This window comes from Numenius arquata, chromosome 19, assembly GCF_964106895.1.
Source record: "Numenius arquata chromosome 19, bNumArq3.hap1.1, whole genome shotgun sequence".
Lineage (NCBI taxonomy): Eukaryota > Metazoa > Chordata > Aves > Charadriiformes > Scolopacidae > Numenius > Numenius arquata.
The window spans coordinates 8811789-8834139 of NC_133594.1; the positions used below are offsets into that span (position 1 = coordinate 8811789).

A 22351-nucleotide genomic window follows, 5' to 3' on the forward strand; every position below is an offset into this window, starting at 1 on the left:
CAGATGATCAGAACAAGATATTTTCCCCTAAGTCTTTCCTAGCCTGGTGCTCTGCACGGGTTAAGTGGAGACTGACCCACTGTGCCTTAACTTGCAGAGGCCTTTTTTTAAGCTGATGTTTACCCCTCCTTTCTCCCCTCAGCATTTAAAATCCAGCTGTGTTCCCTTTTCAGTTCCCTTGAGCTGTTGTCCTTCCCTAGCATTCCCCTCCCACCTCTTGAGGTGGTTCTCCGTCCCACCTGCTTGTCAGCAAAAAGCAAGAGATGGGAAACAGCCCCTCTGCAGTTTGGTGCTCTTCCAAATTAGCATCCCATCGGAGTGGGTTTGGGACCCCTCAGGGCCTGGCTGCCTTCCCTGGGGGCATGGACAGGATGGTTGTGTTCCCAGTTGTTCTCCCAGCTGGAGGACAAAGCAACCAGCTGGCTCCAGACCTTCATTAGTCACCTCCCAGCCTGATGAGATGTTTCAAAATACAACCACTGAAATAAAATCATTGCTGGCCTGTACTGGGAAGTGTCTGCTGTGGTTTTAAGGTGGTTTTTTAAGATTACTCAGGTGTTGGGGTATTCTTGTGATGATGACCCTAAACTGGGCCCTGGTTTTTGCTTTTTTATTTTTAATTAAGGCTCTTTATCGCCTTGTTGGTCCCCAGGGTCTTGGCGAGAGTCCGCTGGCCACTGAACTCCCACATTTCCCCCAGAGTATTGCTGTAAAGACCCCCACCTCAGTTACACTCCTGGTGTATTTATTGTTTTTTGATGGAACAGTAATAACGTTTCTTGTGGTTGTGACATGATTGAGAACGAGAGGCCCTGACTGTGCTCCATCGATCAGTGCCTGCAAGCTCAGAAAGTCAATACTCGGCTGCAGGCTCAGCCCATGGCCAGGAGCCAGGGCCACTGCTCAGAGAGGTTGGCTTAACCCTTGAGACACCACGGTCCTGGTTCCTCTTCCACTACTTCAGCAGAAGGACCAAGGGAGAGCTCTGCATCCTTGGGTGTCAGACTTTGTAGAGGATGGGCAAGCTGGGGAAGGTCCCAGCAGTAGTTTTCATCTTGCAGTGGTCTAGGATTAGTCAAAAGATCTGTGTGGCTTCATCAGGCTCTTGGTGGGTCTTCATCCTGCACGAGTCCTACGTGGTGCCCAGCTTTCTCTTCTTCTCCACTTGATGTGCTGCTTCTGCTCCAAAGAATTCAGTTCCGTGGCAGGATGGATGCTGACCCTGGTGACGAGGGAGTCTCTATTTCTGCCATTTGTCCAGGCAGATGCAGACATTTGCTGGCCAGGCTCCTCTTGAACGGCCACGCAAAGCCAAGCAGCAGCAGCCACACTCTCCCCAATGATGTTGCTCCGCACCCTGAAATGAAAAGCGTAATTTGCATTCTAGCACAGACGGCACATTCTGCTTTTCTGAGTGTCCGGAACAGAATGTAATACAACATATTGTGCATAGAGAAGTGATGAACTTGCAGAGCCAGGAACTGCAACTGTATTAAAATACTCCTTTTCAATTAGAGCAGCTCCTCTTTTAATTTGTTTATTATTAACCCTGCGCATAGCTCATGAATTTACATGACACTTCTATGTGTACAGCGAGGAACATTTCCTATGCCTGCATCTGATGGAAGGACTTTTTATTTGCAATCAGGCAGGTGCACTGAATAAATATACCAACAATATTCGGCTATGTTAATATTGGCCAACACTCATTTAGCTCTGTTTTATTCATCATGTCAGTTTGTTCGTTTATCCCAGTTATTTTACAACACGAAGCAGAGCTTGCGTCACCGGCAAAGCTGCAGAGCAGCCTGATTGTGGGAGGTTTCAGAGGAATCGTCTCGGGGGGGAGGGAGAGGGTGGTTTAGGATGACTTAAGCAGGTTTCTTCAAGCAGTTGGAAGAAGGAAATATGGCACATGGGGGACCAGAGAGCTATTTCATGGATGCTCTGGACTGGAATGAAGAAAGTGGGAAAATGTGCTCCTTGGAATAAGATGAGCTGCAGCGTTAGAGCAAACGGCAACTCTGTCCCCCAGAAAATCTGGGGTGTCTGGGTGCTTTGGGCTTGATCAGCATGTCTCTGGGGGAAGGCTGGTTGCAAAGCTACAGCTATGTCTTCTGAAACCATACAGTCACTGCGTCCCAAAGGATTTATTCCCCCTGAGGACAGTTTTGCATCTCATAAGTCTAATAGGATCCCTAAAATACTCATTTGGGTTCCAAAAGGCTTGATGTTTTCAGGGTGCCTTTTTACCCATCAGATGCCAAGCGCTGCCTTACCCAGAAGACCCCAAATACTGCGAGAAGGGTCTTCTGTTGCCTAATTTTCTGACCAGGGCTGAAAATGGCAGAAAAATAATCCTAGAGAGAGAGACTTAAGGCAAATTTTGAGGCTCGGTACTGTGGGCTGCTGGGCACCACTCTCTCTGTCACTGACTGCTGCTCAAGGAGCCCGAGCGCTAACATCCCCAGGTCTCAGTTTAAACATTCCCTTGAAATATTGCATTAGTGTTTGCTCTCAGCATGGCGTTTTAGAGCACTGCACCAAATGAAAGTTGAAGTCCCCATCCCTGGCTGCTATATATCAGCAAATCTCTATTTACATAATGAGAGCGACACAGATTTACACCAACTGCGAGTCTGGCACGCTGCGTTTCTTAAAGGCATTCATGAATTCAAATTTACAAAGTGCTTTTCTGGGTTTGATTTTCCTCCATGCTGTTGCCCCCCGCTGCTCCACCCCACAAGGAAAAGACCTCACACACCCCAATCTGAAATAAAAAGAGGTGTTTATGTATAAAAACATGGCATCAACATTTGTCAGGCAGAGTACGCGCTGAGAGATAAACAAGCTCATTCCTGATCCATCAGATGCAGGACGGGAGTTAAAGGAGAAAAGAGAGAGAGGGAAGAAAGTTTATTATATAAAACGAGCTTGGCCTAAATTATTTATTGTGCTTCTGCTCCAACAGATGGGGCTGCCCTCTGCACCTCATCAGCGGAGTCAGGGACTCCGGTGTCGGCCAGACTAAGTAAACAGTATGAATGTAACATCATGAGCTTGTCTTGAAAAATGGATGGGCTTCTGTGTTATGCCGTCTCCCTTCGGTGCTGAGGGAGCTGCTGGGGTTTTTTTGGGTTGGTTTTGTGTTGGGTTTTTTTTTTTTTTTTTTTTGCTGATAAATCAGTGGCTGCAGGGCAGTCTGCTGCAGCGCCAGGAGCAGCATTGTTATTCCGGGCCAGTTGCGGTGCAGATCTCGGCTCCTGGTCCTCAGCGCTGCTCTGCCCTGTAATTGTGGTGTGGGTCGAGCCCCAGCCCGGCTGGGGCGATGCTCAGACTGGGGCAGGGTGGAGTAACAGCAGCTCTTCACCCCAACCCTGGGGCCGGGCTCTAATTTAGTGCTTGAAACTGTGGCTTGAATGTTTTGGGTTCCTTTTTAAGAGGGAGATGGCGAGTTGTTAAGTTGAACATGGCATGGAGGGAATGGAAGAAGAGGGAACAAAGAGATGTGAGAGATGCAAAGAGATGCACCGAGATCTTGCTGGAGGACAGCGGGGCAAGGATAACACATCAAATTTTTGGTTTTGTTGCCTGTTTTTTTTTAAATGTTCTGATTATTAGGCACTTTGTAATGTATTTCTCTTTCCCTCTTCCCTTTCCCACCTTTATCCACCTCCCTTTGCCTCATGGGGTGAGTGTGTGACTTTCTGGGGCAGGGTCTGGCTCTTCTGCATCCCCGCAGCGTGTCCGTATAGGTCTGTGATTTGTGGCAGGGTTTTATTTTTACTTTTGTTTGGTGTCTGTGTGGGCTGGAGGTCTTCAGGCAGGTTGAAGAGAATGCGAGCTAGTATGGATGTTTGTTGCTTGCCCTTCCAAGAGCTTTGCTTCTGCACGGATGGATTTATTCTTAGTGTTTGCTAAATAGACGAGCATCCAAGTCCTCAAGCTTGAGCTGGTGGCCAGGCAGTCCTGTCTGTCTTGCCATGAAATGAGCACCAGGGCTCCTCTTGGTCTCGCTGGGACGTGAGTGAGTCACTCTTGCCCTCGGCTCATTAAGCTGGTGTGAAAATTGCAATTAGGCATGCACATTGAGTAGCTGGATGTCATCCTCATTCGCATGTAGGATTGCTGGATGGATGTGCAAATTTGGGTTAACTTAAACTTTCTGCCAAGTGCACAGTTGGGAGTACAAGTAATCTATGGGCTGTCTTAGGAAAATTGGCCATATTTGATTATTTATAGCTTCATCAATAGATCTTTTACTGCGTACTCGTTTCTTTAGCACCAGTTAAAGATACTCAGCTGATGTTAATCAGCACAGCTCCATTGAGATCCTCAGAGTTTTACTGATTTACAGCCGTTGACAGGATCACTCCATTGTAGATGGAAGTAGCCTCATAGGATTAAAAAAAAAAAAAGACAGAAGAGAGAAAAATGGAATGACCCAGATGACTGAACATGTACAGAAATGTATTTATCTTTCCACGTTTCTATCTCACTGACCTGAGTTATGAATTTTCATATACTTTTTTAATAGGTTTTAACAGACCCAACTAAACATTGATTCCATTAACTTGGAACATTGCAGAGGCTTTTATTGCTCACTCAAAAATTGCATATGGCAGACCCTGGAAATATGGGGGCCAGTATGTAAGAAGAGGGAATTACTAAGAAAAACGTGTGCGCTTACAGACGTGCTTCCACAAAATTTGCTAGTGTTGGGACGCCTACGTGCTTAATGCCTGTCTGTCAAGATAGGGAGCCTTTTGTATCACGACAGATGCCTTTACAGCCACAACTACTTATGTATGGACAGGACTAAAATGACACTATAGAAATTTCTTTTTATTTCTTCTTCTTGTAGGGACCACCTGGTCGCCCAGGTCTTCCAGGAGCAGATGGCTTACCAGGACCACCAGGGACAATGCTGATGTTGCCTGTAAGTACAAGTGTAACTAAAAAAGCATTTAAATAGTTGGGCTTCTTGGCTTTGGTGCTGTTTATTGCCTGTTCTTGTAGAAGTCTTTCATCTCTTTTACACTGAAGACACATTTTCCTTGGTATAAAAGATGGATCCAGATGGTTCCCCTTGTAAATTTACTTTTTGCAAAGCACTGTAACTTCTTCACTGCTCCAAAGCACAGGGCAGGTAGGTTAAAATTTCCAGAAGTGATGAATAAGCTTAAGTGTTTCTGACTGGGCATGGTGTTGGAGGGTGAAAGTCGTAAAGAAGCAACTGAAGACACCTCCAAGGCCCAATTTCCAGGCAGAACCCTCCCTCCTACAGTGAGGAACCTCTAACAGCTCTTCAAAGCAGGTGCCAAAATTGTAAGCACATGAATGAACTGGTCTCTTTTGATGATCAGTGGTTAATTTGCATTGATTTTTTTTCCCTCCTCCGTGAAGGTAGCAAGGAGTCAGCCCTCTTGGTCCTGGGATGCTAAAGGAATGGTTATATTTTGTATCTGCTTTGATGTGAGAAAACCCTAAGGAAACCAGCTGCTGAAAATAAGTGGTTAGGTACCAAAGGGAAAGAGTCTTTAGTGAAAAACCACAGTGCTCTTGTACAGGCTCCAAATGGGAGGGTGATACTTGTGTAGGTTCCTGGCAGGGTGCCTAGGACAGCCTGGGCCAAGTCCTCTACGTGGAGCTTAACTGGCCACTACAATACATTTGTTGGCCCCTATGGTAACCAGCCTTAGGCCTATAAATTGCATCTCTTTGAATCCGCTTGCCAAGTTGGCGTGGTCATATACCTAGAGCCAACCAAGCCAAACGCAGAGGTGAGATGGAGGTGAAGGAGACGTCCAAGTAGGTCCTGCAGCCTGGAGAGTCCTTCTTGCAAAACGCCAAACACACGTGTGGTTCAGGCAGGAGAAGAGTGTGTGTCCTGGAAAGAGGGGTTGTAGCTGTTGGGGGTGGAAGAGCCAGAAGAAAACATTAAATTCCTTCCCTTTCAAGTTTGGGAAAATAAAACATTAATGCTTGGGTTTTTCTAAATCCTTTGTGTGTGGAAGGATCCTGGTTTGAACAATTGGCCAAACTCTGCTCTTTGAAGCACAGTACCACACTTGAGAAGTGCAGCCTTTGTCCCAGGGCACACAGGCAGCTACAGTCAAATAACCTGATGCAACCCCATCTCTGGGGGTCTCTGGGCCAACAGCGTCCGCACGGGGAATATCAGCCCTGTGAGAACTTTGCATTTAGTTTTGAATGGTGATGTGTGAGGTCCTTACAGTTCAGAGCCTACAATCCCTCTTATTGTGCTTTACGTTGAGCTGGCAGAAATTGCTGTGCGGGTACAGACATGGGAAACAATTGCTTTGTGCCTGTGAGCTCTTTGACCTGAGAACATGATGGTTAATAGGGTGGTCTGGAAGGACAGTGATGGGGTTGGGTCAGTCATGCTGAACAGAGTTGTTTAGGAGTCAGGCTAGCGTGAAGGGTTGGAGGGACAGCAACCCTGTGACCTGCTTTCTCCATCTTGTTCCCATCAGTTCCGCTTTAGTGGAGGAGGAGATGCTGGCTCTAAAGGACCTCTCGTTTCAGCCCAGGAGGCCCAAGCCCAAGCCATCCTGCAGCAGGCCAGGGTAAGTGAGGGGTTGTGGGGAGGATGTCTCTTGCGGCAGGTTCCTGAGGAAGCAGAGGAGGACTGGAATAAATGTGTCAAAGGAGATGTCTTCATAGCTGCACCATCTGTGGTGCTGGTGGTGGTAACAGCTTCTCATCTGAGATGGAATTGCTTGTGTGGCTTGAGGTGATGATGTCTGGATGACTTGGCCTTTTACCAATGGCCAGCAATAGCCCAGGCCCTAGAACCGTGGGTTTAAATTGCTTACAGACCAGGCCTTCTGCTGGTGCCAGTAGACATAGACCTGCTGGCTTCAGTAGTGTTTGCTGGTTATCTGACAGTTTTGAGAGTCTTTATGAACAGTTGTGGTATGTGCTGTAGGGGCTTGCTTGCTTTATTTTGGTTTTTTGGGTTTTTTCCAGTAAATAGTAATAATTAAATGTATATCACAGATGTAGGCTGTTCCCAGCTCCACAAATCTCAACAGGCAGACTGCAATTTTCATTAATGTATTTATTTGGAAATACATGATAACTATCCATGCAACCTTTTTTCCTTCGGATATTGACTGATGATCAAATAATCCCTGGTGGTGTTAATTATGTGAAACCAGATTGGCCATGCACGTTCCCAGTACAACTCTTGTTCCCTGATGCGATGAGTGCCTTAGTGTATAAGGCTTCATACTCATCTGTTCAAAATAAAATTTAATTTCTAGCCAGTACAGCTTTGAAATTTTTCTTCCCTGAGTGCTTGGTGTGAAGTTACATTTGATCATTGACATGTCAAAAGCAGAGGTGCGAGAGGCACAATTACAGCAGAAGGCAATGTGTGGGGACCCTACGAGTGCTCTTCTATCGTGTTTGCCCTGATCTCACCCAGGAGGGACCAAATTCAAGCTGTAAGCACACCCTTGCAATAAAAGTGAAAATATAAGATAGTTTTGGGAGGCAGTTCGCAAAGGGACATGGCTCTGGGGGCATCGCTCCTCTCCCAGCCAAATACAATCATCCAGGGCCAGAGCTCAGGTGTGCTCCTCAGGTCGGAAGCCCACATCTGTCTGCAGCTGGAGCATGTGGCTCAGATGTAGCCACTCTTGTTATTCAGAGATGTTTGCGGTCACTTTAGCACTGGCTTTTTGAGCCCGCCTGCTGAAATAAGCTAAAAAGCAATTTATTTCACCCTTGAATGATATAAAGTCCACTGGGGTCTCCACCCAGCTGGGTGGCACATGCCCCTTGTAGGTTTATAGCCAGGGTTTTGGCTGTTCTGGTTTCCATCCAACTCCCCTTTTACAAAAGAGTTTGATTTTATCCGTATTCAGGTAGAGTACAGGGCCCTGATGCCACCAGCCACTGCATTTTCCTGTCCATTAACCTTGCTCTGAGAATAATATTGGTGGATTATGTTTCTGGTGTTACCTTGTCAGTCTTAATTTCAAGGCTGCCTACAGTTTTTCCATCATCATTTTATTTTGCTGGGAAAGAGGGGTTTTGACCAGATGAACATTTCATGAGAAGCATCTGCTTTCTCAGACTCTCTGATTTTGGTTTGGTTTTTTTTTTCTGCCTGTTAAAAATTGTGACTGTTATGAAAAAACAAAGTCCCTTTTCTCTGTTTTTTTTTTTTTTTTTTTTAATTCCCAGTTTTTGGGAAAAACTTAAGCAAATCCTGGGTGACTTCTGGGCTGTGGATGAAAAGCTGATTATTTCCATGAAGGAAAAAATCCATTTCTTGTTTAACTTCAACCTATTGTCAGATAATTTCAGCTGAAAACCTTGATACCAAAGTAAAAAGGGAAATAAATAACATTTTTTGTGGGCAAGTTACAGGATATGGCAGGAATGGAAAAGGAGTCCTGCATGGGGAAGGGAATATCTTCTTTCCGTTTTAGGGGTTTGTTTTCCTTGTTATTGTTGTTGTTAATTGCATTATTAGGTTGATTTATTCCCTTAAAATTTGGCTTTCGTTAGACACCAAACGTTGTCCCAGCCGGCAGTGTTTCAGAGCATCTCCCTTTTAATGGGGTGTTGTAAAAAGATGCCACAAAATCTAGCATTTGTGGAATATTTATGCCATTCCAAGTGCAATCACGGGTAGATTTTAATTACTGGAGTACACAGATAATTACAACTCTCTTAAAGTGTTGAATTGTCACGAGGGAACAAATTGTCCAAGTGATGGTTTAAAGTGTGGGCCAGCCCCATTAACCACCATGGAAATTACTGACTTGATGCGTGGTTACATGACTCCTTAATTATTGAGCTGAAAGCTCCCCGTTGCAAATAGAAGTGTCGTTCTGTTTGCAGGATATTAAATAGTAACCAAAAAAAGGAAAAAAATTCATCCAAAATTGAACATTTAGGGTCATAAAGAAAAAATCCTCCTAAACAAAACTGGGGTCTTAAATATATGTGAATAAACCCCTGTAGCCTCCTCAGGCAAAGTTTTCTCCTTTACTTTCAATAATTTATTGCCAAAAGTGTCCATTTAATTCTGTTTATACATGATGATGGAAAAGGGGATCTGACCTACAGAGTTGGATTCTCATCTGGTTTAAAGGCAGGTGATCCCTCGCCCCTCTATCTGCCCTGTGAGTGGGCCAGGTGTGTCTATAGTGTCTATACTGGGGTTTTGTCGTTCATGTTCACGGTGCAGAGTAGGTGTATGGGGGGAGGATGCCTTTGGGCAGATGGGATGTAGGTCCATCTGTCCTCTCCCCAGACCCATGCAGCATCCAAGGGGGTTGGCCATTTGGGGATGCAGAAAAGAGTTGATGAGGCAGCAGGTTGTGGGTATTCTTGGGTTAATTCACTGAGGGTATGGACATTGCTCCAGGGATTCGTGGTTCTCAGGGCGTGGAGAGAACACGTGGCTGGTGGCACTATGGTGGCTTTGTCCCATTGTGGCAACAAAGCAGAGACACCAACTGAGCAGTGTTTCTCTTTCTGTTGCAGCTGGCGCTGAGAGGACCAGCAGGTCCAATGGGTCTGACGGGGCGGCCGGGCCCCATGGTAAGTGAATGGGCAGGCAAGGACGGAGCAGACCCAGTTGGCACCAGTTCTGTGGATGCTCTGGGTTACCTGCACGAATGACTCTTTCTTACCATGGTATGAATCTTCCCTCTGGCTCTGTTGCGGAAAAAAATGTAATAAATCATGTTCTCTGTCCAAAGGGACCCCCAGGCAGTGGAGGACTAAAGGGAGAAGCTGGAGAAATGGGACCTCAGGTGAGTATGGGCAGATTGGGCGACCAGGAGGGTCTGGGGGAGATGAAGGTGTGGAGCAGCCAGTTCTTCTTTAGAGGCTGTTGTGAAGGAGCGATCCAGTAACCCAGTGTCAGCTGAAAGTAGTCTGTTTTGTGTATAAACGTCCCTTCAAGTATCCAAATGCTCAAGACATAATTTTAAGCCAACAGTGTAAAATTCTGCAGGTGGTAATCCTCTCCTGCAAAGGCATCTGGGGAGGAGTCCTGTATATAAGAGATAGGCTGGAGTGTGGGGAGATTGCTAATGCTCAGGAAATTATTCTTCCGAGCCATAAATCCTGCATTAAGGGAAAGTTCCCATTTTCTAATGGTGGGGGCAGTGATTTGTCTCCTCCGTGTGGAGCTGCTTGCAGGGCAAAGGCCTCCTCATGGATAAACGTGTGCAGTTCCTCTCCAGAGCTGCTCAGTCCTGAGCCTTTCCTGGGCATTTTGAACCACGGGCTTTGCTCGAAGGGTTCACATCCCATTTTGTAGCCCCGGTGACCTTCACAGCCCCAGCAGTTCCTGATCTGAGATGCCAGCAGGCATTGGGTCCGTCTGTCCTGCCTTTGGGTGACGGCATTTCTTCCTCTTTCCTTGACGCATCGCAGGGTCCACGAGGCATCCAGGGTCCTCCCGGTCCGGCAGGAAAACCAGGCCGCAGGGTGAGTGTCCTGGGAACTGCGCTGACGACTGCATTAACTACAATTTCTGCTAGAAATTGTCTCTGCTGCCAAAGAATTTGTGAGCACCGAGAACGTTGCACAAGAGCGGGCAGGTGGCCAGCCGGTGGCTTGTCCAGGACCTCTCCGTCCATCCAGGCGGACACAAATGAGGATGAGAATTAAAAGCCGGGTGGCGTAGGGAGAACTGCAAATCCACACTTGCCACTCTTTTGTCTTCATTTTTTGTCTGGCTGTGCGACGCTGGGGTTGTAGCTGCATAAACGCTCCGGGCTGGTTTGGACAGTCCCCAGGTCTCGGTCCCTGGAGGGTTTTGGGAGCTGGTATAAATCGAACTCACCCGCTCTGTCGACATCCCCGATGCTGATTTTTATTTTATGCCATCCTCTGGCTCGTCATGATTTGACTTGCCAGAAGAAGAAACAAAGTCTTTTGTGTGACCCACTTCTGGTTTTCTTTAAAAAAAAAAAAACCAACAAAAACTCATTTCAATTTGCAGACTTCATCATTAGCATATCTTAGAACGTGCTGGAAGATAATTATTTCAAATTAAAATCAATGACCATCTCCCAGCATCCCATGTAGAGAAGAAACTTTGCTGCCATTTGTCTCACACCCCTCATTAGTGCCAGGCTGAGCCTGGGATGATGCTTCAAAAACAAACCAACATTTTTCCCTCGCTGAGGGAAGCTGCTCCCCAGCCGGCGAGATCCCGCTTAAATAAAACTTCACTCGGCCGCAGACCGAAGAGCAGATGTCTCTGCGGTCCTGCCTTACCCTTTGTATGTGACTTTGCTTTTCTCTGTTGCAGGGACGAGCTGGCAGCGACGGTGCCCGGGGAATGCCAGGCCAGACAGGACCGAAGGTAACGCCGCGTATTTGTGTGCTTTTAGAGATTGCAGCCACTTCTGAGCACCCGTGAACAGAGGGACCCTTGGCAGAAGGAGCCCACCTCGCTTGCAGGAGGTTATTGAAATGGTCCAGCGACCCCTGGGAAGTCATGAGCTCCCCGTTTGAGAGAGGGAAATTAAACACACACCTAGAAGGCAGAATAACAATCTTTCTTTTCTTTTTTTTTTATGCAACTTTTCTAAATTGCTGGATCCTCTTAAGAATGAAATATGCTCCCTTGGCTGCAGTTGTAGAACAAATACTTTGGAATCCCAATTATGAAAAACAAACATGAATGAGCGGTTGGAAACATCCTAAAATATAACTACCAAAAAAATACCTATTAACTGGGTGAGGAAACGTAGAAGGCGTGGTGAGGAATTCTAATGCCCTGCATTTTTATTTGAGACAAAATCCCTTCATTCAGCTGTGATCTGCTGGTATTATCAAGCAAAGAAGAAGCTGTTCCGCTAAAATTGAATGCAGAGAAAGTTTGCTCAGGGAATCATGTATTAGAAGGTTTAAGTACTTTATTATGTAGATACTTAAAGCTGGAATAGATGGGGGGTTTTGATACAGAGACAGGAGACTGCAAATCATTTACCCAGTAAAGTGCTTTAATGAGTGCCGACTGCCCTCAAAGGACTGGATGCCAGGGAAGAAGGGAAAACAGAATAACGAGCAGAGCTGGAAAGGAGAAGGAAATTTGCGGTGAGCAGAGACAGAGCGATGCTCTAGGACCCGCCAAAGGACAGAGCTGCTGGTTATACTGGGTGCACCTCGGCCAGGCTGATCTGTTCCCTGAGCCTCTCAGCTGCCACTGACTTTCCTTTCCCTGCCAATAGGTAAAGGGTTTGTGAAAGGGAGGAGCTGGTACCTTTTTCACACACTATTAATATGTGAAAATATAAGTGGCTTCGCCTGTGTATAGGGAAAAAGGGACTTTTCTATCTGTTGGGTGGTGCCCGCTGCCTTCTGCCCTGGGTGTTAGGAGATGGTGTCACCCATGATTAGCAAACACCCCCATGTCGTCTGTCTTTTCCAAAGAGTTGAGGCTTTCAGGAAAAGTCTGTCTTTGTGAATTCCTGTCCCCATATTGCCCCCCAGAACACAGGAGACTGGAACAAGTTTGGAGAGAAATCCTATTGCTATGGTTCACCGTGAGCTCTCCACGTAGTGACCCGGAGGAGCTGTGTAGGCATGGATGAGAGCCCTGGGAAGGCTCCTGCTCCCGCCTGCTCTCAGCACTCCTGGGGTTTTGCTTTTCCTTCCTCACACTTGAATTTCTCAGTGTTGCCTGTTTCCTTTGGGAGCATCCATGGACCTGGACGGGCGACAGGAGGAGTGCACTTAGGGGATGCTCGCATGGCCATTTGTAGGCAGACGCTGGCAAGCACTGCCCGTGCTCTGCCAGCCTGAGGTTGCATGAATTTCTCAACACAGTGCCAAGTACAAATTAACATGCCTGGCCTTTTAGCAGAGCTCATTATTTTGGGCTTGGCATTGTACTCCCCAGAAGGATGCCCAAAGCTCTATTTGGCCCAGAGCTGCATTTCCAGCAGCAGGCAGTGGCAGGAGCTACTGGTGATATGTGAGAAAGGAGGTGATGCTGAGAGCCAGCCTTGCCTTGATTTGCCTTCCCAGTATCCGTAGTTTGGGGCTATATATCCCCTATACGTCCTTGGTCCCACAGCTGGCTTTGTGCTGGGTCGGGCAGGGCAGGCTGCTCTTTGCAGGGTGCTGTGGAGATGCCCCTTTCCCAGTACCCTTAAGCATCCATGTGAAGTCACCAAATTTTCCAGCCGAATTCCTTTTAAGGTCAAACCAGATCTGTCTTCTGACCTTGACTTCATTAAGACAGTTTCCAGAATTTATTTATACATATATATTTGTTTCCTTGGAGTGTCCAGCAGGGTTAAAAGAAGGTATGGGATGGATGGCAGTAAAGCTCAGGGTGGTGTCTGGGGACCTGTTGGCAGGCGTGGGAATACCAGTGTCCAGTTTGCTTACCGGTGGATTGTTGTTTGCAATTCCATGGCATTAAAATTAGTTAATTAAATAATTGGACAAGAAGAACTTGTCCAGAAGGGGGATGCTTTAGATCATGGAGAAGTCACCCAGAGAAGCTCTGAAATCCACAGGGAAAAACATTTAAAACTGCAGGTGCTGGGGGGAAAGGGAGGAGGTAAAATGACTTTGGGCTTTTTTTCTGGTTTTAATCTATAGCTTTGAAATCATTGCTGGTCTGATGGGAGGTGAAGGCTGAATGTCTGAGGGGGAAAATCGATCCCTTCTTGACACAGAAAAGAAACAAATTGGAAAGATATTCAACAGCAGGTGGAAATGTGTACTAAACTGGTTTTTCTTTTAGGGTGACCGAGGGTTTGATGGCTTGGCTGGTTTGCCTGGTGAGAAGGGAAATAGAGTAAGTTGTCATCCCCTTGTCTTCTGGCCACAGTCTGTAATGAAACCTTGGCAGGAGGAGGTGACTGGGAGGTGCTGGGAGGAGGGCAGCTATTGCTGGGGACGAGCTACAATGGTGCCATTAGGAGAGGGTGGCAGTGTCCTGTAAGAGCGTGTGGGATGTCACAGCATCCCTCCCAGGCCTGGCATTCACATCCTGGGAAGCTGCAAGACCCTTTTGGGATTGCTTGAAATTGGAAAGGGGGAAAAAAAATCGCTTTAATAAAATGCAGACTAAAAAATAAAGCAAGAAGCAAAACTTGCTTTTAGACAGTGCAGTCAAGGATGGAAATTGCCAAAAACATAATGGGATTCTTCTCTTCGTTTTATAATTAAACAATGAGGAAAAAAATGCAAGCAGACGGGTATTTTGGCAGGCTGTTCGTGCCTCCCCTCCCTGGAGAGTGCAGCCACTGCTGTATAAAGCAGGGGAGTGTTTGAACAGAGGAGATTGCATCGTGATTACTAGCTACACAGAAAAGGGAAGAGGGTGCCTGAGAGAGATGCTTAATCAGCCAGAAATGGAATGGCATGCCTTGGGTAAAGCAGTAACTGTGTGCAGAGCCTGAGTTCCTCTCCTGAAGGAGCTACAGTGCCTGCTTGGTTCCCAGACCCCTGCTGAAGTGGCACCAGTAAATCCCATGAGCTGTAGGAAGTGGCACCAGTAAATCCCATGAGCTCCAGGAACTGGCATCAGTAAATCCCGTGAGCTCCAGTCCCTGGAGGATGTTGGTCTGTCAGTGCTGGAGCCCACGTGTGGTCCTCAGCAGGGGCTGCTGCTTCAGAGAGCACAGAGGCGGGACCCCTGAGGGTATGAGGACCTTCGGCACACGGTGCAGACAGAAAAGTCAAGCCCGTTGCTTGGTTTATCACGTTACCCGATGTTTTCCATTGCCAGAGCCTGTCTGCCCTCTCTGAAGCTTTTTCTACCTTTCCTTTATAGGGTGAGCCAGGCCCCCACGGACCCCCGGGGGCACCCGGAGAGGATGGGGAGAGGGTAAGTCTATCTCTGGACTCAGCAGTGCTTTGAATTCATAACTAACTCCTGTAAACAAGAAGCAGATGCAATCTCAGCCAGAGACACGGCGAGAGCAGCCAGGGCGGCGAGCACCCATGTGTTGTCTGCTGCCGGTCCTTGCATCCTGGGGATGCTGTGGGTGGCCCTGGCAAGAGGGAAGGAGAGCAAGGAGGTGGGAATAAAAGTGGAAAGAAGAATTTGGTTTTAAAGATCTGGTCAGAAAACTCAATTTTTGTTAAAAGGAAAAAAAAAATAGCACAAGAAAAATGTTCATCCTCTAGGTGAGCAAACTATCACTTCTGATTTTCTAACATCCAGCAAATTGCAGCAACACTTGGGGAATAGAAATTCCAGACAATTGTGGGAATCAAACATTAAATTGTTCTCTTCTCCTTCCACACTGTTTAGTCAATAGTCGAAGGCCTTTAGCAAAGCTCAAACTACATGATTACAGGTCTAGAATGGCTGGTTTAAGAGGAGAGATTGAAAATGCTGAATCTGTGGCTGAGGAGCATGTGGTTTAATCAGAGGAGCGAGTATGGATTTCCCAGGCTTTAATTCCCTTCCACGATGTTTGCTTTCCACCTTTGGCTATTTGTTTCCTCTGTAAAGCACAGATAATAACACCTTCCTCACCACGAGGTTGTTAGGATTAATTAGTTGCGGCTGTAAAGTGCTTTGAAGTTGAAAAGACCAAACCCGTGTCCTGCGGGGGAAGAATGAGTGTTGGGAGAACTTTAGTCCTAAAGAGAAAAAGAAACCATTCGAGGTCTGCAGGGAGAGAAGCTCAGAGGGCATAACTGGGAAGAAGAGCATGAATTTTATCAGGAGAATAGGAGGGTTTACAAGGGCTGGCAGCTGGGATTGATTTACTAAGAGGGAGACTCAAGTTTTGGGTGATTTAAAAGCAACTCAGGGGAAGCACCATCTAATATTCCCAGGGGATGAGTGGGGGCATCAGCAGGGGATGGGAGTGGAGGGATGAGGAATTCCCCCTTTGCTGCCTCTAGTTTATCTGAGGAACCCTAATTTGGCTAAATCATGTTCCCAGGGCAGTGCTCCCATGCTGGCTTGCCATTCTGTTTGGTACTAAATCTTGTGGTTATTGACTCACGTGCCCTGAATTGTTTCTACAATATCTTGTCTATTAGCGAAATCCATCTTTATAAACATCGACATGAATTATGAAGTATCCTTACAGCATTTCTAATCCTTGGTAAATTCTGCACACGCAATATTAGTCTCCAGGCTTACGAGGTCTTCCTTATGCACGGCTACCCCTTCATTACTCCAGGGAAGCTGGTTTTCTCTGTGATTATTATTTAACAAGAATGAAACACCTGTGATGTGACTGAAATATAACTGGTTTGTTCTGTCTCTTTTGCTGCCTCTCTCTGCGCCTTTGCCGCTGAGCAGGGAGATGATGGAGAAGTCGGACCCAGAGGTCTACCTGGAGAACCTGTGAGTATCTCCTCCTTTGGCTTGATGTACAGCAGCGCTGCTTTGGTCAAGGTCTTGATGTGCTAAAGGTGGTTTAGGGGTCCCGTGGGGCAGCTCTGCTGGTGCTAAGCAAGACCCCTGAGGTACTGCAGGGTCTGAGCTTCTCTTGCTCGAATGGTTTAGAGAGTTCTCTTTGCTGTAAAAACTGTTTTGCTTTATTTTTCACAAAGGTGGCACAAGAAGAGAAGATGCTTTCTGGGGTTTTTTTTGTTTGGTTTATTTTTTGTAATTTTTTTAAGGAATAAAATTCTCATTGATTTTGATTGCCCCCTGGCTAATATTTGACATTTAAACCCTATAATTTTAAGTGTAAAGCTTAGATTAGATTGATCTCATACCTTTCCTGCATGTATTGTTCTTCCTGATGGATTATTTAGGATTCAGGTAAGTAGGCAGGGGTAGAAATCATGCACGGTAAACATCTGTGAAATACAATTTTCATGAGTGTTCATAGAAAATTCTGGTGAGAAAAAGGTTTTGTCTGCTCTTGCGGGTAATGGCAGCAATTAGCCACGCAGCTCCCTTGCCCACATGCTTACTTTTATTCAGTGTGAGTGATCCCGTTTAAATCTCGGGATGAAATCCTGGCAGGATTGATCTTGAGGGGAGGGCTTTTCTTTCAGCTCTGACTTCCGTGGGGTCAGTATTCTGTTCACAGTGCACAAAACTTCAGAAATCTGCGGAGTTTGTCAATATTTTGGGCCTTCACGTGCTGCTTACTCCGCAGCGGCTGAACCAGGAGGAGGAGGGAAGAGGGAGTTCCTTCTATCATTAAGGTTAAGAGGAGATGGTAGTGTTGGACAAAAATCTCTTGACCAACCCAAGGAAATGCTTTCAGAGAGTATCCCACTGAAAAGAAGCAGTTGAGTTGTCAATTTGAGATTCTGAAAGCATTTTTTTTTTCCCCCAATACTGAGTATTTTTGACTTTATTGGCTATGGTAAACTCTGCTTCTGGCTGGCTGTGGATTTTTGTGTGGAGTTGAGTTGTTGGCTGCTTATTTCATCTAAAACGCATTTCCTTTGTTATGAAAAGAACATTAACTATCTATCATTTACCATCGGCTTTCCTTTGAAAATGTCTTATTTTGTTGTTCTAAGGCCCAGCGTGGTGGCCTGAGAGTAATTGATGAGAACTGTTGGACACACTTCATGACAGAAAGAGAAGCATTGGCATTTACGGACTTGCTGGAACTAAATTATAGACGAGATGTCTGATTAACTTCTGGGAAAGATTAATCAACTCGGCTATCTCCTTAGCACATGTCTAAGCAATAACTTATGGGTTATTAACTTCTTAAAAGCATTTATGTGCTCAGGTAACACAGTAACAAAAGAGGAACTTAAATGACAATAATGCATGCAGGGAAGTTTGTTTTTCTTTCAGCAACACGAGTAAAAATACCTGCGATGGCCGGAGTAAAGGTTCACATTGCATTACAGGAAACCTTTTGCCATAAATATATACACCCTAAAGCTGCACGTTTGTCTTTTTCTCTGCCCTGAGCCAAAAGAGGGTCTTTTTAAATTTCGTGGTAACTGAAACTAGTGCTGGGACTTCAATATGTGTTTCTCTTCATCGCGCTCCGTTTCCTTCCAGTTCCCATCGCCAGCTGATACAAGCAGAGTTTCTGCTCTGCTGGGGCTTGATGCATCCAGTTTTTGCTGCAGCCTGTGTTTTTTGCAGTCTGTGCAGTCTCCAAGACCAAACACTTTAAGTCTTAATGTCTTGGATTTTATCCTGTAACATTTCATTTTAATTCCTCTGCCTCTCTGCATAATAAGAAGGGAAGTATAATATTTGGGCAGACAGATAAAGCTGCCCGTCCATCAAGAACAATTTTCCTCTGTGACAGTGAACGAGCACCATCCTTGTAAATACCCAGAGTTCCCTAATTTTAGACGGGGCCTGCGTTTAAAAGGTGAGCTTTCAGATCTGCAGCTGAGTGTACGCAGGACCCCATCCCTTTCCTTTTACTCCAAACCCACCCGGAGGCAGAAGGCAGAGGAGATGCTGGGGTGTGATTTGCAGAGCTTCCCGGTGAATGAATACAATTCTCCTGCCATGTTGAGGCTTATTCAATGGGATGCTCCAATCCTACCCATTTTCCTGAAGATGATGTGAGTTAAATCTGGCGAGAAAGCTACAAATGGAAAGAAAACACAATGATACCAGGAGTCCTGACTGGTTAAGGTTTAAGAACCAAATGTCTTTGAAAGTGTACATTTACGCTGCAGGCTGAAAACCTTTTCCCACCTTGCTGAGTTGTCTAGATTGTCAATAATAGAAATTAAATCTGGAGAGATTTTTGAAATGCTAACCCTAATGATGCATCCGTGGTATCGGGTTATCAGGTCATTCTTCATGATACTCCACGGCTAGAATGACTCGGCTGCAAAGTGTTTTGCATCATGGTCTGCATTACAGTGTAATCCAGGAATATGATTAAATTAATTAAAAAAAAAAGTTGGTTTAAGCTGGCCTTCTTCCAATCCAAAGAATAAATGTCTGTGCTGGTATTATTAATCTTTATAATTCAAGGATATGTGTACGCAGGATTTCTCTTACTTGGTTATTGCAAAACCAGCGAGGTCATTGCTGTGCCAGCCCCGACACTTCCCCGGGCAGAGCGATGCTCAGCCGGGCACAGGCTCACCCCAGTCCACTCTCACGGAAGCGCTGGGGGGAACTGGAAACACTAACCCCGTTTGTTTTCCCCCAACAGGGACCCCGAGGACTGTTGGGACCGAAGGGGCCACCAGGACCCCCAGGGCCACCGGTGAGTTCCTGGGGCTGCTGTTCTTCTCAGGCCGGCAGCCGAGCTTTCCGGGCAGAATACCCTGTCCCCGTTAGTTATTCAAACAGACAATACAGCCACATAACGTTATACATCTGTGCAATGAAAACAAGCGGTGTTCAAGAAAAGTTATGGCTCAAAGTCCAGCTTCTCCCCCATTTTCAGTGGTGTCACGTCTCCATTTACGGCAGCTCAAGATTTGGCCCACCTGAGTAAATATTAATGCTTCGCTCAGGCTGAAAGGGAAGAATGAGAGTTATTAACACAGTGGCTTTGCTATTAACTTTTGCCTGAGGACTGGTGAGACTTTAAAGCAGTTTGTTCATATTTCGGGGGAAAGCCAAGGAAAGAGCATGCCGTTTTTTATTCAGGAGACAGTCACCTTACCTGTCGTGCGCTGCTGGAAGTGCTGATGCAAGGGCTCTCTCCGTAAATCACTGCAGCTCGCTGAAGGCCCAAAACTTAAAAACCAAAACTCAGGCTGCTGCTAGAGCTAAAGGAGTCAGCATTTAATGGTGAGCGTTGTGAAGCCCTTAACCCCTACTGGGACGTGAAGACATCTTCCCTCTGAGCTCCTAGTCCTGCTGAATTTAATGAGGTTTCAGGAACTGCTCCCAAACTGGCTCATCTCCCGTGAGCACGCCATTATAACCGGGTACCTCACCCTGCCCCAGAGCAGAACGGTGACAGGGGAACCCCCAGCGGGACATCTCCAGTTGACCATGTGCCACGTTACCCTCTTAATGAAGATGCTCAAGGTGTGTTTGACCTCAGTTGCCTTTTGTGGTCAAATCCTCATTTTGGCACAAGGCAGGGCAGCCCCACTGGCTTCACCCGCTGCCTTGTTGAACAATGCATTTATGTCCCAAGTGAGGTCTTTTGTCCAATTTTTCCTTTTTCCACTGTCAGAGGCGGTCGGCTGTGGTATTTAGCCAGGATTTGTTCGACCTGGTGCTGATTCTGCCTCGCAGGCAGGTTAAACCAGCAGGGAAAACACTGAAATGACTTTTTAAAGTGTAAACTGGATTCGTGGAATTGGCTGCTTTATCAAACACCTTTAGAAAATTGTTCTCTGTCCACAAGGTCCAAAGGGCCTCCTGATGTTTTGTTATTTTTATGGTGATTTCTCTGCTTTTGTCATGCGAAATAATGAGATGTTTTCTTAGTGCTGTTTTTTAAATCCTTTTTCAGGGTGTGGCTGGTATGGATGGACAAACAGGTCCCAAGGGGAACGTGGTAAGTTTTCACTGCAAACTTCACAGTCCAGATATTATAAAGAATCATAGAATGGTTTGGGTTGGAAGGGACCTTAAAGGTCATCTAGTTCTAACCCCTCAGTAAAATGTACTCTCTTAAATTAGATTTGCTAATCGCTTTTTTAGTCTGGTCTAGATTCCTGTCAGAGCCTGTGAAAACCACAGAGGGTATCTTCCTACAGCAAATGGATGTTAATTTATTATAATTTCTGATGGAATTACACATTATTTCCCCATGAAAGATCAAAAATTTTCATCGAAATGTGTGTTGTTCTAATGAATATAAAAATTTAGTAATTTAACTGAGGGGGGAAAGAAAATAACCTTTATGTGCCTCATACTTTATACTAATCGGATGATATGGCCTCCCTGCAAAAGAGCTGCTGCAAAGCCAGGTAGTGTTGGAGCCCTGCTCAGCAATGCATGTCCATGCAGGGAAGTGAGAGTGCCCTGAAATAACTTCAACCCTTTCTGTCCCAGCGGGGAGAGAAGATCTTTCCCTCTCCCAGGAGCTCTCAGTTCCTGGCGGTGGGATGCAGAGGGTGTGGAGATGCGGTGCCGGGGGCAGGAGCCGTGGTGCTCAAGGAAGCTCTGGCTCCGCTCTCCCCTTTCCTGCCTTCAGCTCTGCCCTTGTCTCCTCGCAGGGTCCTCAAGGTGAGCCGGGTCCCCCAGGACAGCAGGGTAACCCAGGTGCTCAGGTAAGAGGAAAACTCCTTTTCGATGGGTAGGAAAAAGGAATGATAATTTTGAATGAGCTTCTCTCCCCAGCCAGAGTCGGGACCAGCAATAAGTGGATTTGCTGGGAATTGACTTGATGATACATCGCTGGCCCAAAAATCTTCCAGAAAACGCTCCCAGTTTCAGGTCCCCACAGTTCTCACCTGGCTTTTGCTGCCACGATGCAAAGCCAAACCCAGGTCCAAGCGGTCTCTTCAGCCGAGCCTCATCTTGTGGCTCATGTCTAATTTTTAGCATCCCACGGTCCGGTTGCTCTGGAGTCAGATGTGTAATACAGATGTCCGAGCCTTGCTGTCAGTCTTCTCCACAGCTCCCACCAGGTCTCACTCCTCAGAGCATCTCTGTTTCCATCCTGGGGATGAGCCTGGCTGCCCACGGCAGAGCGGTGCAGCTCTCCAGAGGAGACGTGCCGTGCAAAGATGAAATTTTATCGTCTCTCTCAAGACATTTTGAGAATGAATGGAGCTGGGGAGATCCCCAGCCGTCGCAGGCGCTAGAATGATGCTCAGCTGAGGCACTGCCAAAATGTATTTGGAACGAATAACTTGTTCCTTAATGACCCTAATTTTTTTTCTTTTCACAGGGTCTTCCAGGTCCACAAGGTGCGATCGGTCCCCCAGGAGAGAAAGTAGGTTTAAATACTGCAGCTCTGACTTAAAACAACTGTTGCCATCAATATGCATTTACTACTTCAGCTGCTCCTTTGCCCCATGTGCAACATCTGTTTGCAGCCGTGCCTATGAAAGTCTAATGCTTCTCATTCCAGACAGAAGAGAGACAAGAAAGCATGGTTTACCTCTAATTCACAATATTTGCATTCATTTCCCATCTTAAGAGAAAGATTTTGAAGGCAGCCTATGGTAAAACATTAGGAGACGACTGAAAGTTGTCTTTTTTTTTCCGCGGGCTCAATGCCTGGAAGTCTTGAACGGGATGGAAATGGGAAGAGCCCGTGGATTTGGCTTGCTCAGCCGGGATCCCTTCCCTCTGGTCCTCCCTCACTGTGGACATGGCAGAGGTGCTGGTCTCGGTTCTCCCAGGCAGCCCCGTCACCATCAGGGTTAAACAGGGGGAGCAGTTTTTCCTACAGAGGAGTAATTCTCCGGGTGTTTGCTCAGCTCCTGATGAGCAGGGACACGGTGTGTGTCCTCGGAGAACCCTTCGTTTGTGTTGGCAGCATGGGGTGGA

The 22351-nt window shown here is 46.4% G+C and overlaps 1 protein-coding gene across 2 annotated transcripts in view; it reads left to right on the forward strand.

Moving 5' to 3' along the window:
* Positions 1-22351, forward strand: part of COL5A1 (collagen type V alpha 1 chain) — a 154446-nt gene that overhangs the window by 83289 nt on the left and 48806 nt on the right. For both annotated transcript variants that reach the window (XM_074161155.1, XM_074161156.1), the window contains exons 12-24: positions 4865-4939; positions 6498-6590; positions 9529-9585; positions 9747-9800; positions 10429-10482; positions 11312-11365; positions 13763-13816; positions 14798-14851; positions 16289-16333; positions 19098-19151; positions 20361-20405; positions 21070-21123; positions 21747-21791. In XM_074161155.1, coding sequence (XP_074017256.1) covers positions 4865-4939; positions 6498-6590; positions 9529-9585; positions 9747-9800; positions 10429-10482; positions 11312-11365; positions 13763-13816; positions 14798-14851; positions 16289-16333; positions 19098-19151; positions 20361-20405; positions 21070-21123; positions 21747-21791 — 738 coding nt within the window. The remainder of the gene's footprint in view (positions 1-4864; positions 4940-6497; positions 6591-9528; positions 9586-9746; positions 9801-10428; positions 10483-11311; positions 11366-13762; positions 13817-14797; positions 14852-16288; positions 16334-19097; positions 19152-20360; positions 20406-21069; positions 21124-21746; positions 21792-22351) is intronic.